This window comes from Kwoniella dejecticola, chromosome 1 (genome assembly GCF_000512565.2).
Source record: "Kwoniella dejecticola CBS 10117 chromosome 1, complete sequence".
Classification (NCBI taxonomy): Eukaryota; Fungi; Basidiomycota; class Tremellomycetes; order Tremellales; family Cryptococcaceae; genus Kwoniella; species Kwoniella dejecticola.
Genome location: NC_089301.1, coordinates 3903103 through 3918126, shown reverse-complemented (window position 1 = coordinate 3918126; position 15024 = coordinate 3903103). Strand labels below are relative to the sequence as shown.

Sequence of the window (15024 nt, the reverse complement as noted above, 5' to 3'; positions counted from 1 at the left end):
CGAACAGCACAAGCAATAATGACGAAAGCACTGGACAGAATACTCAATGTCGCCGTGAGTCCTTGCGAATTCAGAAGGCGAGCGGGTGCTGACTTACTGCTCAGCTCATTGGCGCAGGGGAGATCGCGATGACTACGCATGTAAGCGGCTTCCTTGTAATACTGAAGCACTTAGCTGACCTGAAAGACAGCTCCCCACTCTGCTACTATGCTCGCACTTATACCGGACGGTAGCGCTCGTGGATATATCGAAGCAGACCTTGGCTCACTGCGCCCATAAATTCCACGTTCCGGCAACTTACACCAATGTGTGAGTATAGCTACCAAAGTTATCAAGTCTGTTGCTTACTATAAACACAGCAGCGAGATGCTGGAAAAGAGTCCCGAGGTCGATGTTGTATTCATCATGAATGCGAAGTGAGTCCTTATCAAGACTTCCGCTAAATCGTTCGCTGATGGTCGACATGTTCAGCGAGTACCACGTAAGCCAATCTCTGGGGTATCGAAGGAGATGCAAAGATCGCTCAAACGGCTCTATTCGCAGGTCTTGCACACAGTGCAGTGCTTGAAAGCCGGTAAACACGTCATGGTCGAAAAGCCCATGTCGCTGACCAAAGAAGGCGCCGACGAGATTGAAGCCGCCAGACAGGCATCTGGAAAGGTCGTGTTTGTCGGTTACATGCGAAGATACGCCCACGCCTTTTTACGTGTGAAGGAAATGGTCGATAATCTACCCGAGGGCGCGATCAATTATGGTCAGTGTTCCTTTTCAACTGCAGTCCCAATGATGGCTGAGATGTGGTATGCGCTGTAGTCCGCGTGAGAGATATCATAGGCTGGAACTCCCAGTGGGTCGACCAGTGTGCCCATTTCCCAGCGAAGTTCACCGGTGAGCTCAGCGATTCTCTCGAATGTATTTGTGCTGAGACTTAAGGCAGACTTCCCTCCCGAGGCCAACCAAGAGCGACTCAGTCTGAATGAACAGCAGTTCCAACAAGCGATTGGCAAGAAAGCGTCGAACCCGTTGGACAAGAAGACTTATTTCGTCCTAAATGTGCTAGCCTCGCACGACGTCAGCGCGATGAGAGAGCTGCTTGGTATGCCAACAGGTGTCGTGGCTGCCACCCGAAATGCTGCTGGGTCTTTCACTCACGTCATCTTCGAGTAGTGAGTGGAGTTCGAAAACTATGTGTGGATGTCGAAGTCTGGCTGATCATATGGATTCCAGTCCCGGATTTAAGGTATACCTCGAGGTACGTAACAGCCCAAAGCACAGTGTAGCCGTACTGACACCCTCATAGTTCGGCGTCGACAATGTCATGGAGTTTGACGCGCAAATCGAAATATATGCATCGGACAGGCATATAACGTTACAGTACGACAGGTGAGTCTGCCGTCCTCCTATGCAAGTGCCAACGCTGATGCTCTGTCCGCTCAGTCCCTACATCAAAGGTCTCCCGATCACCGCGAAGGTGGTCGGTAAAAGAGAAAATGGAGACCATTATGAAGAACTCATCCGACCGTCTTACGAAGACGCTTACACCCTCGAGTATAAAGCTCTTCACGATGCCATCGTGAAAGGTACCCCTGTCAAGAACGATGCGGTGGACGGTGAGTCAAGTTGAGAATCATGGGATGCGTTGGCTGATCATTCATGGTAGCGAAACAAGATCTTGAGATCTTCGATATGGTCATGAAAGCCTTGGTCTAGCTGGGCCAACCTCGTATCTGTGGTTTTATGCATTGTTGGTCATGATATAGTATGTATGCACTAATTTTGAACTGAGATGTTGCGTGACCTCGATGTACACGAGTGAATGAGCCAGTCACTGTATTGCAAATGCACACCCGGTCAGATATAGCGATGAACAAAGGTGCCAGCGTGTCTCGTCTGACGATGATAAGGTCAATCTGCACGATATTCTGCACCGCCCGTAAGCTTTGTGCTCTCCAAAAGGTCTCTCATTATATCAAAACCAAGTATGCATCATCATGTCTATCACAATAACTTCTCCAACCCTTCTGGCAGAACATACCCATTCGCTTTTCGAACAGAATCGAAGATCTTCACAGATCCGAAGTCAGCTAGATATCGCTTCAGTAGAAATTCCCAACGACTGACCTCGAGAACCATACTGGTCTCTGCATGGGGCATCCGAGGGTTTTCCAACTGACCATCTGTGACATTTCTTATCAGAATACAAATATCTTACTCAGCCATGCACATCCCCACTCACCCCGGACCGATCGCGCAACCGCATCAGCCTCGTATATGAGTCCGAATCCAGGTAATGGCTTGCTGACGACCACCGGGGCTTTCCATTGTGTCGGTCTGAACGTAGGCTCTTGGTCGTACTCCTTTATAGTCAAGGTAGTCAATCGCGAAAGACCGTCATTGAGCACGATCTCACTAGAGGATAAATCAGCTTTAGATGAGACTTCCTGTGATCCGGCATATTTACCCCTTTGTCCCAATGATCACGCATCTTTCGTCTTTGGGGGAGTTGTAGGCGAAGCTGGCTGTCAAGATCGCAGTGGCCTCGAGTTTAGGAAACTCCATATTAATAGTAGTGGAAAGGTCAACGCCGGTTCGCGTTTTGACCATATGCCCGACGACATTCTCCGGCTTAGACCTCTCATTGTTGGGATGGTGGTACAATGCAAGCAATGCACATAACACGGTATATGGGCCAAGATCGTACATGACCCCACCAGCGGTATCAAGCGCAAAGTTTCGATGGGTGTCGGGCACGTCTGGAAATACGTTAACCCTGGCTTCACACGCTGATGAGCCGACTTACTGTTGTAGAATGCCATGGAGAAGTTGGCTTGGACGTGCTTGACATCGCCTATGACTTGCTTGTTGAACAACAGATCTTGAAGCTCGTACGCCAAAGGTAAAAATCTTGTCCAGACCCCTGCAAAGTCAGCTTCTCAATGTCAATTACCTCACTCACCTTCCATCAGGAACAATTGCTTCTCCCCTGCGATCCGCACCAGGTCTTTCCACTCAGCCGCGTTTAAGCATGCCGGTTTTTCAACCAACACATGCTTGCCAGCGAGCAAAGCGGCTTTGGCATCGGTGTAGTGACCGCTATTCAGTGTTCCTATGTAGATGATGTTGACGTCCTGCGTTGGAAATCGTGAGCGCGAGCTGTCGGAATCGCTAAGACTTACTGGATGCTGGTAGACCTCTTCATAAGAGCCAAAGGCTACAGGTTTTGCGACACCATTGTCGGCTTGTTGCGCCGAAGCGCCGTTCGCACAAAAGTCTTCGATAAATCTGCTTGCCTTCGCTTTATCTCTTGATCCGACAGCGGCGATTGAATGCTGAACATCTGTCACATCTGGTCTCTGGACGCTAAGATCCTTCACGAACATGGACGAGATCCATCCTGATCCGATAATGCTATTGGCATGTCAGCCAACCATTGCCCCCGGGCGGCCTAAAGATATGGCTGCTCACCCCCAAGAAGCGACGAAAGGTGACATCTTTCTTCGATTGTTAAATTTCGGTAGTGCTAGAATAGTTGCAAGTCTAAACGATTCAATCAGCACAAAGAAAGTCTTTCAAACAGAGTGATTGCTCAAATAACAGTCTAAGGCAGGGTGGATCGCAATAGTGGAGGTTCAATACACCGGACGCCACCGCGTGGGATCGGTCTGAACGGACCGGCATTTTGCCGCAGTCACCCTCTCCCCACCTCCGACCTTTGTTTGTCACATATCCACCGGCGATTTCGCATACTTCACTATTCGCACTTTCCCATCCTCAATGACCTCCCGACTCACGCAAAAATGCCGCCCGACCTATCGAATCGCCCGAGACAGCTGCAGAGGTGAGTGCTTAGCGAAGAATTTGCGACGGACAGGAAAGCTGAGTCCACCGTAGCTGTCTTGGCTGTCGTGGAATAAAAGTGAGCTCTTTCAGCTCAGAATCATGACGAAAGATATTTGGCAGATGTTGACAACTCGTCAGGTCAAATGTGTAGGCAACGAGGATCCTAATGTCAAATGCAAACGATGCAGTGAATGCACTTTCTCGTCTTATGGCGCTCTGGTTCAGTTGTGCTGACGAGACTCAGAACGGCTGAACATAGACTGTGTTTATTCGAGTCAACGGAGAGGGAGGAAGACGAATGTTGAGTAAGCCTGGCTCTTTGACATACACATGCGAGGTTCACCTTATCCTGATTCTGATCGCAGACGTGCTGCCCGGAGCTCCATGTCGGCGCAACCACAACAATCAGAGCAACAACCAAGAGACCCGTTACCCGATTCATCGGCTGTGAATGCAATCAACAATCTAGTACAACAGCAGGTCCTGCACAATAGCATGATGCTACCCCGCGTCGACAGTACTCTGCCTCACTCCCCCATACTTCCTCTTCAACCACTAGATACCGTTCCACCGCCTGCCTCCGCATCCGCACCGAATATGCAGATGTCGACTCCTGCCTCTGTCCGCTCTGTCAATGCTGCCGCACCAACTTTGGATGTATCGGAATACCTGAACCCCCCTCTGCCTGATGTAGTCAATGGACAGGAATATGCTTCCAACAGTGCGGTACTCCCTGTCGATGATATCGCAGCGCGACAGTATGGAGACCCTAGTGAGTCTTACGGTAGAGGAACGAGCTGACCATTTTTAGTTACACTAAGGATTCTGAGCTCGATTGAAGCGGAGAACCTGATCAACCTGTGCGTTACGTGTGCAGCTTTCACAAGCTAATAATTAGGTATCACCGACATTTGGGACCTGTGCTTGCTCTCCTGGATCCATATCGTGAGTGCATCGAGTCGATGACTGAGCTGAATCCGTTGCCCAGTCCACACCATGTCTTTCATGCGCGAAACATCTGTTTGTCTCCTATCAGCCGTCCTCGCTGCCGCCTGTAAATTCTTCCGCAAGGACTTGTACCCACGCCTGATCGAGCACGCGCAGACGCTCATATCGAGAGAGATCGATTCGGGAAGATGCGATGTTGGGATCATACAATCATTGCTGATCTTAGTATGCTGGAAAGAAACAACGGATCGATCGGCATGGGTGAGAATCGGAGTGGCGATCAGATTGGGATATCAACATGGATGGTATAAGCCTAGCAAGCGCACTTTGCCATCAGATGTGAGAGAAGCAAGGCAGCTACTGGTGAGTCTTTCCGTCACAATCGATTGGTCGCACGCTGAAGATGAGTCAGAATGCGGAGCGGACGTGGTACAGTGAGCATATCCCCTCGCCCACAGCATACTTAGCACAGAACTGATAAACATGGCATCGGGATAGACATCATCTGTGAGTTGAGCTGTAATTCACACAGCCAGAAAACATCGCTCAATCAGTCTTGCTCGCAGGCTTCGATAGAAAGTGAGTGTACCGTTCCTCTACCAAGGCTAATTCTCATAGGTACGCTCGACGATTCAACCTGCCCACGATGATTCGTCCTCATGAATTCAGCGACGTAAGTCCAGTCATGCATCGCACAGGTTTTAGCTGATGCCCCGATCTAGCCCGATGCGTGGGCCCAAGAACATTTGCATCTGGACACACCTATGGACATGCACTTGGCATGCAGTATCGAGTGAGTAATCACTAGCGAAGGAGGACGCTAACTCGCTTCAGGATGACCAACATATACGACAGCTTTGAACGCCTCGATCGAACCCAACCAAACAACGCAGAGTTCTGGTCCATCTATCTAGCTGATATGACCGCTGAGCATGAGAGGAAGAAGGAAAAGTGGTTTGCGCGCATCGGAGGTAAGTCCGCTGTCATGGCGGATTGAGCTGACGAAGGTCAGCAAATCACGGCCTGAGCAATTACTCCGGGATGGCGCTCAAGCATTTGATCCTCGATGCGGGTCTGACCATCAAGCGCCGAGCACTGCAGTGCAACATCGGTCCAGACGGAGGAATTAGCGACTGCCTGTCGGCTATAACCCAGCTTGTCGATCAAGTGGAAGTCATCGGAAATGCCGGGATGCTCATCTACTTGCATGACATCACTGCGTGCACCTTGTCCGAAGTGACCACTCTGATGTATAAAGTGAGTAACGGCATGCGACACTCTGAGCTGACACCGACGACAGTATTTCTGGAAATTATCGGTCAACCAGAAATCGCTGGTCGTCTCTCTCATCAAGCGCATTAACCAAATCTGCGTACAAGTGACAGGCGGCAGCGATAATTCGGCGACTGCATTCATCGCTCGATTCACCCAAAAAGCTTTGAAGTCCCTCAGCATCGAATCGCGCGCGCCGTCCCCTACTGCTCAAGGTGAAAACGATGTGAACCGTACCGGAGATGACTATGACTTCCTGAAATCGCTCGTGAGTCGGCGTGTCAGCACAGTACACATTCGAAAGATACTGGTTGACGGCAATCCTGCAGGACGAATTCGTACATACTTCGGCAACGCAAGACGATCTGACGCAGGAAGACCAACAATTCTGGTGAGTTGCGTCTTTTCTCTTCTGGGACCTGCTAATCTCCCATAACGTTCTGTAGGCTCTCTCTGTTCGCCCCAACTGGCACGGAAACTGATATGTTTTACCTGGGTGATCTGCCAGGGCCGTGATCGTATTCATACTGTTCTTGTCTCATACCACAACGTTGTATCCTGTAAAAAGCCTCTCGTGTTGTAAAGGTTGTATGCAAAAAGCAGTATCATATACATCGCGACTAAGGATGGTTGCATAGCTAGTACATACTCCAAAACACAAAACTACCCTATATCCGTATCGTCTTGCACGAGATGCACCTTTGCCGAAACCGAGTATCCATGAGTACGAGGTGAGAAGAGAGGAGTTTACTTGAGGACAGTAGTTCGAGATTCGATATGCTCATCATGTCCTTTCTCATCTGCGTCGACATGTTCAACACCTTCTGCGGCGTGCTCAACTACACCCTCGGCAGCGTTCTTGCCGTCGAAAAGTCGAGACACCTCCTCGATGGTATATCCCTTCGTCTCCACGAGGAAGAAGTACGCGAAGATGACGAGGAGAACCTGAATCGCAATGTAGACGAAGTAGTATTTCCAGGCTGTCACATACCAGAGTACATCAGCAATTGAAAAGAGGAGATCTTCAAGAGAAGTATAAGCTCACCGATTGCGGCAATTGCGACGGGGTTGACATATTGATTGAAAGCCAAAGAGACCGACTGAGTAGTGACGTAGATACTCATTCCCTTGGATCGGAGACCATATGGCAGAATCTCGGCGACGTCTGAGTGTAGCAACGCGGTGTCAGCGTCGAAATTGTAAAATTAGTGTGAAAGGCCGGACGTACAGAGATTGGCAAGTACGGCCCAGGCCATATTTTGGAACAAGTAGAAAATGAACAGGAACGGAATAACCGCAGTCCCGACCGAGGAAGACCTGTGCATGGCGAAGGAGCCCTACAAATTGTTATTAGCTTGAGTGTAGTTGAATGCTGGCCGACCGAAGACTCACTGAGAGACCAGTCACTACAGCAAAAGCGAAGAGAATACCGGTAGCTCCGGTGAGCCATAGTGGTCGACGACCGATTCTCTCGACGAACTGAGCGATGATAATTGTGTTGAACAGATTCCAGATCGCTAGACCACCGTTGATACCCGCGACTTGCGACGGCTTGGTGATGCCGATCAGCTTGAGGATGGGGCTGCGATGACGGACATACCATTGCGTTAGTATGCTCGTACGCAAATGCACGGAAAATAAGGCAACGCAAGCAGACCTACGCGATATAGTATGATACAAGTCCAACACCGTTCAATTGACTCGATGCGGCGATGACAACAAGAACGAACAACCTCTTCCTGTTCCCTGGCGTTTTGAGGAAAGCGAGATATCCGTTGTTGCCCTTGTTGACTCGGTCGAACTCGAGACCATTCTTGATCTCGGTCATCTCATGTTGAACGAGCTCATCGTCGAGGTCGCCATTCGCGTGCATGTTGGCGATCGTACGAAGAGCTTGTTCTTCTTTCCCTTTGCTGACGAGCCATCTCGGCGATTCGACCATTAGTCCCAGAGCAATGTAAATACCGATACCTCCCGTTCCGAGGACTTGTACGATAGTTGGGAGTCGCCAAGCCCAAGAGTTGTCCCAGTTGATCATGCCGAAACAGAGCCAGGCTGCTGTGGTGGATCCAACGTAGAAGAACCCGAGGTACATACCACCGGCGACAGCTCGCAAACGCTAGAACAGACGTGATGCGTCAGCCACAGCACGCCTGTTGGCGATGAGGAAAAATCGTTCCTTACCGGATGACAGAGTTCCTGTATCATCGTAGGCGCGATGGTCGCTTGCATACCGAGACCAGCACCCAAGACCGCTCGTCCGGCGATCAACATGCCTCGACTGTGGGCAAACGTGTTGACGAAAGCACCAGCGACAGAGATGACGGAACCAACGAGCAAAGATGCTCTTCGACCATAGAGATCACCGATATAAGAGGCGAAGATCGGAGTCACGATTTTGGCTGTTGGCCCATGAATGATAAGCTGTGTTGTGATTCTGCACCACACTATACGACTTACGGAAGTAAAAGGACGCAGCGATGATACCGAGAGCATTGCCCGCTGGACGATTGAAGTCCTTTTGCCACCTCGGCACGGTTTGAAGACCGTTTAGAAGGGATCCATCGTACTATATCGGGGGGTCAGTCGAATGTCGTATACACTTGAGGATGTGCCACGATCCGCCTCACCCCAAAAGTGAAGATGCACAGGTACATCATCATGATGTGTACGGCCATTCGTCGGAGACCTTTGTCTTTGTACCATGTCGGATGCGTGTTGTCTATAATGAAGTCAGTATGGATCGCTCCTTGGATGGATCGACTTACTTTGCCAAGCGGCATAAGCAGGAGTAGCAGCGCCCATGATGTGTGTTTATAATTACTGCTGATGTAGACTGTTTTGTCTTGCTGGCCAATCGTCGAAAATCGAATTGTGGATAGCAGTATATAAAGCATTCATTTGACCGTTCAGGGTAGTGAACACCGGTGTTTTACAACAATCCCCGCAGTCCCCTCGGGATGGAGCTGGAGACCCACGCTTGGCACAGATGCACGTGGGAGGGGCGTTCAATTACTCGTCTAGGTAAAATCTTACGATTCGTTACCAGAGTTTGTGCGAGTAAGCTTCATTTAGCCGGTGTCGATTTAGTCGAGAGCGAGGGGGAGATTGCGAATTCTGCAGGACGGATGGGGATCGATAAACATGCCGGCGATCAGGTACACAAAGGAGGCTACCACATAATCGCTGCATTTTCGCGGGATTTCGACGCGTGCATCGGTCAAACTAGATGGTGATGTCTGGGTTTGTTGCAATCAAGTGCGGTCCCGATAAAGGCAGCCTAGTCTTCGGGGAGAGGAGCTTGACTCGAACTGGCAATTCATTCTACAAAGGGTACGTAAAGGGCATATCGGATCCAATCAGACACATTGGATAACTTGATGTCTTATTCACTCCGATTGAGCCAGTAATCTCGACAACACACAGAACAAGACATCGTATTACGCTAATCATCTAGTAGTTGACCCATGGAATTCTGAAAATGGTACTATCCTGTCCCATCTCCATAGGATTATGCCCGTATCCCATCATCTCGTCCATACTTGTTCTCCCGGACGTTCCACCATTGGACATAGGTACAGACGCGACCTCAGTCGTTTCTAGCTCTTTTCGAAGATGCTCAACCTGTTCAAGTAAAATTGCCCCGAAGTCGGGCTTATCAGAATATGTTTCTTTTCGACTAGCAATGGTCAACAGGGTTGAAACGCTGACCATCAAAGATGAAGATGTCAGTTCTAAATTTGCGCCTAAGGCTTGGGTCCACTCACAAGGCCTCTTTCATATATGCGAAAGAGAAATCATCCGTCTTATCTGCGAATTCGTCTAAAAGCGAATCGGGAAAGTCTATATCCTTGTTGTCGTGCAATCTATCTTGCCACCAGATAGCGTAATCCCTTCTCTGATCGCGAGAGGGATTGGGGAAGGTGCTGTATCACACGAGGAGTCATTTCACCTATATCCAGTAGATACGTGTAATCGACTCACTACTTCCGGTCGAATCTGGATGGTCGGCTCGAAAGTGCTGGATCTAGCCTGTCGAAGTGGTTTGTGGTTCCAATCTATGGTGTGTGAGCATGTTAGAGCATGCAATGGGTAACTGGCACGTACCAGGAGTAACCCGTCGTTATCCTCTAATCCATCTACCTCGTTCAAGAAGAAAGATCGATTCATGTCAGTGATCAAGGAGTCCAAGTCTTCCAGGATCAACACGCAGGGTGCTTGAGCTCTAGCTTGAGAAAATATGTCTCGGATGCCTGAATGATCAATGACAAAACATCAGCGCTGGCATGACGACAGCTCACGTTGGGCTCACCCTTCTCATCACCGCCGTATGCTAAGCATGTTGATCAGCATAATCTTCGACCCCTCTATGTACGAGTATCATTCATTATGAAAGGAGAACGCACAGTGGAAAGACTTGACATATAGAGTGGGTACCTTGACCTCCTTCATCAACGCCTTCAGACTGATGGTCTTCCCGTTCCCAGGTGGCTACGCAGATGAGGGATCAGCTTCGTCAATCACAATGACTGAAGGAACAACTCACACCTAAGAATATGAGTCCTCTTTTCCAAGGTACACCTAGATCCTTGTAGACTTTCTCAGACTTGCAGAACGAACGATAGTCGTTCTGCAAAGAGGTCTTGAACTTGTCATCCAGCACGACATCGTCCCATGAAGCCTAAACTTGCGTTCATGAGCATTGCTTGGGGAAGGTTGCATGCATCAAGTCGACTCACCTTCTGCACAGACTGCCATAGCTCTTTATCTGGACGCCAAAATCCCTGCTCAAACACCCAAACTACGTCGATGAATGTGGAGCAGTAAGCTGAGCATGATCGGATGAATTGTTGTGCGGCATCAGGTTCTTCGGTTATGATGTGCCATTGGGTCACTTGTCGGTATGATTCCGCCCACTGCGCCGGATTTAGGATGAGCGTAAAGAAGAGCAAAGGAAGTCCATAAATTGACGTCACTCACAGTAGCGACAACGATCTTGAACTCCTTATCCTTCCAAGCTACTTGATATCCACCAAATACCACTCTCTCAGCGACCACGCCTGCCCCATCTTTCCTCTTTGACGGCTTGATGAAGACCGTCTTCTTGATTGACTGTACGTCTTCCAGCTCCCGGACGACTATAGACTCGGACGATCCAGCTGCATAGCGGAAGATGTCAAAGTACGCATTCTGTGTGACGACGATACTGGAATTAGGGTATATAGTGCCGAGCTGTGTTTGCAGGAATGTATCGGTACCAGAACGAGATGCGGAGACTGTGCTTGTGGTCAGTCGAGGAAACGATACTGGTCCGCGAACGATAAGGAGGCACTTACAATGCTCTACGAAGGTCTTGAATGGATTACCTGGCTTGTGATCCGCTACAGCTGAATCCTCAGCGGTCCATGCGACTTGCTGTCCCCCGAGACTGAATGCCAGGCAAGCTTGGAGTAACACGAAGTATGCGATGAGCTGGAGAAGCGACCGCATCGTTATATGTGATTGTGGGCCAGGATCGCACAGGAATATGGGCTGATAGTTGAGCAGGAAGGAGCTATCTTTCGTATCGAATGAATTGCGCACTGTAGCAGGATGGTTTCGTGCACTCCAAAGGCGAGTGCGGTGCGTGGTGACTAATTACGTCAATCATTCACATATCCGGCTATTTAAGCTTGAATCTCGGATCAAACTACCCGATGAGTACCTGGCTCATCCTCCTCGACACAGATTTAGCGGAGTCGATGTTCGGCCTGAGTAGCGAGCAGGCGCGAGTGAACGGATGGACATGCGCGTAAGCGAGGCGAGCAGTTCGGCTGATCCATTGCGTCAGATGGGGAGCTACCAAGCCAAAGGAGCGAGGTCGTATAGTTCCCACGCTGGAAGGCCCAGCTGAGGTCGATAACCACAGCTCGAAACACCCCGGCGTCGTTCTGTTATATATAGTGACCTATCAACTCTTGGATTTCATCATGTGCCGATATACCAACCATACCAATCAAGTGTCGCATGAAAATGAGACTTGAATCTGTCAGAAAGCATCAATTGACTATGACTGACAACAACCTGCAAGGGGACAGTCCATCTTCCCCGTCGTCACCTGCTACACTCCGACCAGCAAGTCCCCAATGGACCCGTGACATCTTAACGGAGATGGACCGCAGCGATGGGAACGATACTCTATCTCACCCAGAGATGCCTATCATCTCTCTCGGCGAAAATAGAACTAAGGCAAGCACGCTTAATTTGTCCAGTGACAACATTAGCAATATCGAGGGTTTATGTCGATCGGTGATCAATGCTCACCCGTCAGAGAGACTACGTGCGCATACAAAAGGTAAACACGCTGAAAGACTGACTATATCGTTACAAGCGGTTTTCCAGGATCTCACTCAAATTTCGGAAAGTGATCCGATAGGTCTGGATGATGTCGAAGCGAACAATCTTCCAAGGTTGACATGTAAGTCAAATCCCCTCGAAAGGATGTGTAACCTGTAATCCACGAGGCACGGTTGAGAGACGAATGGACGATAACTGAGATCGGGACGGATCCACAGGTCCACATTGGGCAACTTTGATTGCCGCGGATCAGCCATAACTCAAGCGAATAAGGCGTTCAACGAGTGGAAGAATGATCAGTCCCATCGTCTGGATTCACAATACACTGATGAATCCACTCAGAATCGATTGCTCGGATCAGCGGATACAGAAGCGACTGCAGCTTCGCAATCCCTTTTTGACCACCTCACGCGGCAGAGGAATTGGACCGAAAGCTCAAGAATCCAGTACCAAGACGAGATCGACGGCGTCACACGATACTCCGCACAAAGATATCGATCCGATTTACTGGACACGTTCTTCATCCACGAGAAGAACAGCAGATCACAGCCAAGGTGAGATCAGAATGTAAGATCAGTCAAAAGTAGCCCGATTCTGTCCTCTGCCACTCGAGATCCAACCGTACCAAATTATGAAGGGTGATGCCGAGTTTGAGAGACGTCAATGGAGAGATCAATGGCCGGTGTGGTTGGAGTATCCATTTGGTGATGATATGTTCCTACTTGATGTGGTCAAGCCGGAATCTGTGTCAGATAAATATCAAGTCGATGAAATGGGCGATCAGGGCGTGGTTCTTCATGGCAATGTCAAAGTAGATCATCGTCCGTGACCATCATCGTTTGCTTCCAAGCTTATCATATCGCAGATTATTACGACTCGGGAATTGCTGCGAGTCCAGTGAATTCCTCTGACGATCTTCGCGGTCCATGATATGCGTTTTGACGCCGATGCTTCATTTAGTGATCCGTACATCATCGGCTGTAAGAACGGGTTAAGCTTTCAACCGGTCCTAATCATACGAAAGCGAGGTGAAAAGAAGTCAGTCTGATCAGTGAGACACATTCCGTTGTCAATTCACGATAACCCTGTGCGATAGCCTGCACCTGTCCCAATCTCCGGTGGTCATGCAAAATCATACATCTCTTTCCGCTTCGCCGTCGAAAACGTAGACTAGCCCAGAAAGTAGGAGAGAACGATGATATAAGGGTTGTTTTTATGGTACCTAAGCCTCCTCGGTTCTGAGCTTGGCGTTAGGGTTGGTGATCCTGCGGATAAAGCATTGTATCAGCGAAACCCTACGAACAGGATACAGACGGTTTTTACTCTCAAGGTAAAGGCTGTTGAGACTGTGAAAAATTGGAAGGTATGAGGAGGGGAGCGAGGGAAAGATCGACTCACTTGACACCGAGGACCTTAGCCCTAGCAACGAGCTCTACCCTCTTCTTCGATGAGACACCGTGAGCGATCGAGGCGGCGTATTTACCAGAGTGCATGAGGAGGAGTTCGAGTTCGGAGAGGTTGTGGACCAAGAGTTCCTTGTGGCCGGAAGGTAAGAGGTGCTTGGTCTTTTTGTTGGAACCGTAACCGATCTTGGGCATGGGGAGTTGACCCTTGAATCTTCTTCGGACCTGTGAACCAGAACAAGAACAAGATGTCATGTCAGTCGGCGTTCTCTCATGCCTCAAAACCCAACTCGTATCCAACGAGACCATACGCGATAAGAAAGGATGACGAGTATGTTGTTTGACAATGAAGAGTGAAGGTTGTTTGGCAATATTCTCTCCTTCATCTTTCACCCGTCGAGATCATCAAAGCAGACGAAGACGACGAGAGGATCTCCAGTAGATCATCCTTGCGCTTCATCAATGACCCGACTCCCTCCTCATCTCATAAATGTTCCCTCGAGCGATTCCTCCTTGCCTTCGTCCCTTCACACCTTGATACGCGAGTCTAATGCAGCTCTTCCCGTATCTCTAGATATCTATCCTTCCCCTCATCCCGAGGTCCCATTCTACACATTCCACCATCTATCTCATCGACTCGTCTGTCCCCCACAGAATCCCAGATCCGATCCAACAAGACCCAGACAGATACCCACTCTGTTATCGATACCCTTGGGCTTTCTCCATGACTCCTTGACACCGTGGTATCGGTCGGATTGATGCCTCTTGAAGGTCTTTGTTCGCTTCTTGACGATGGGGATGTGGGCAGGCATTTTGGCTGTATTGTTATGATTGGTATATTTGTGTTTATTGGTGTTTTGTCAATGTAGAAAGGGATAAAGTTGAAGTAGACCGTAGGTCGAAAAATAGAGAATATCTGTGGTCAGCTCCTTTTCTCTCCCACGATGCTTCTACGCCGAGGTGACGGGTCAACGTACCGAACTTGATGGATATACCTTGAAGGATGAGGAGAAGAGTGACCAGGTGTCAATTGAGGATGTACGGCGATGAAAACCTCGAATCGGTCGACTGCAAACCTGCAAACCTGCACCAGCCGGACAGAGTGGCACTGGGCGAATCAATGCTCCTATGGTGAGAAAGCACCGTACGGTGAGCATAATTATAATCCCGTCGCGCGTGGAGCGTAGATGAAACGGCGAAACATGATGTGGCAGCGATACTACGA

At 49.4% G+C, this 15024-nt stretch overlaps 8 protein-coding genes across 8 annotated transcripts; 4 read left to right on the top strand and 4 right to left on the bottom strand.

Moving 5' to 3' along the window:
* Positions 1–18: 18 nt before the first annotated feature.
* I303_101445 (uncharacterized protein) lies at positions 19–1710 on the top strand (the record flags this gene model as incomplete). Its single annotated transcript, XM_065968341.1, has 12 exons — positions 19–54; positions 105–140; positions 191–309; positions 360–416; positions 472–481; positions 544–754; positions 814–888; positions 938–1166; positions 1228–1252; positions 1301–1383; positions 1438–1610; positions 1661–1710. 12 exons carry the CDS (start codon positions 19–21, stop codon positions 1708–1710), a joined length of 1104 nt encoding a protein of 367 aa, XP_065824413.1.
* A 288-nt stretch (positions 1711–1998) lies between these two features.
* Positions 1999–3491, bottom strand: I303_101444 (uncharacterized protein; the record flags this gene model as incomplete). The annotated part of the gene is made up of 8 exons (XM_065968340.1): positions 1999–2064; positions 2122–2177; positions 2237–2409; positions 2462–2753; positions 2801–2904; positions 2953–3128; positions 3177–3408; positions 3466–3491. The coding sequence occupies 8 exons, from the start codon at positions 3489–3491 to the stop codon at positions 1999–2001; spliced, it is 1125 nt and encodes a 374-aa protein (XP_065824412.1).
* A 306-nt stretch (positions 3492–3797) lies between these two features.
* I303_101443 (uncharacterized protein) lies at positions 3798–5266 on the top strand (the record flags this gene model as incomplete). Its single annotated transcript, XM_065968339.1, has 8 exons — positions 3798–3838; positions 3892–3916; positions 3979–4027; positions 4085–4145; positions 4206–4598; positions 4739–4785; positions 4829–5151; positions 5201–5266. The coding sequence occupies 8 exons, from the start codon at positions 3798–3800 to the stop codon at positions 5264–5266; spliced, it is 1005 nt and encodes a 334-aa protein (XP_065824411.1).
* Positions 5267–5434: 168 nt separating this feature from the next.
* Positions 5435–5785, top strand: I303_101442 (uncharacterized protein; the record flags this gene model as incomplete). Its single annotated transcript, XM_065968338.1, has 3 exons — positions 5435–5461; positions 5511–5581; positions 5623–5785. 3 exons carry the CDS (start codon positions 5435–5437, stop codon positions 5783–5785), a joined length of 261 nt encoding a protein of 86 aa, XP_065824410.1.
* Positions 5786–5829: 44 nt separating this feature from the next.
* I303_101441 (uncharacterized protein) lies at positions 5830–6576 on the top strand (the record flags this gene model as incomplete). Its single annotated transcript, XM_018404810.1, has 4 exons — positions 5830–6045; positions 6089–6328; positions 6390–6451; positions 6507–6576. The coding sequence occupies 4 exons, from the start codon at positions 5830–5832 to the stop codon at positions 6574–6576; spliced, it is 588 nt and encodes a 195-aa protein (XP_018267464.1).
* Positions 6577–6807: 231 nt separating this feature from the next.
* Positions 6808–8865, bottom strand: I303_101440 (uncharacterized protein; the record flags this gene model as incomplete). Its single annotated transcript, XM_018404809.1, has 9 exons — positions 6808–7040; positions 7106–7225; positions 7289–7397; positions 7453–7642; positions 7722–8179; positions 8245–8462; positions 8521–8629; positions 8691–8782; positions 8829–8865. The coding sequence occupies 9 exons, from the start codon at positions 8863–8865 to the stop codon at positions 6808–6810; spliced, it is 1566 nt and encodes a 521-aa protein (XP_018267463.1).
* Positions 8866–9513: 648 nt separating this feature from the next.
* I303_101439 (uncharacterized protein) lies at positions 9514–11550 on the bottom strand (the record flags this gene model as incomplete). Its single annotated transcript, XM_018404808.1, has 10 exons — positions 9514–9766; positions 9828–9986; positions 10045–10118; positions 10168–10313; positions 10373–10393; positions 10467–10551; positions 10607–10741; positions 10800–10976; positions 11041–11336; positions 11397–11550. 10 exons carry the CDS (start codon positions 11548–11550, stop codon positions 9514–9516), a joined length of 1500 nt encoding a protein of 499 aa, XP_018267462.1.
* A 2068-nt stretch (positions 11551–13618) lies between these two features.
* Positions 13619–14611, bottom strand: I303_101438 (60S ribosomal protein eL32; the record flags this gene model as incomplete). The annotated part of the gene is made up of 3 exons (XM_018404806.1): positions 13619–13661; positions 13795–14024; positions 14495–14611. 3 exons carry the CDS (start codon positions 14609–14611, stop codon positions 13619–13621), a joined length of 390 nt encoding a protein of 129 aa, XP_018267460.1.
* Between the last annotated feature and the right edge of the window lie 413 nt (positions 14612–15024).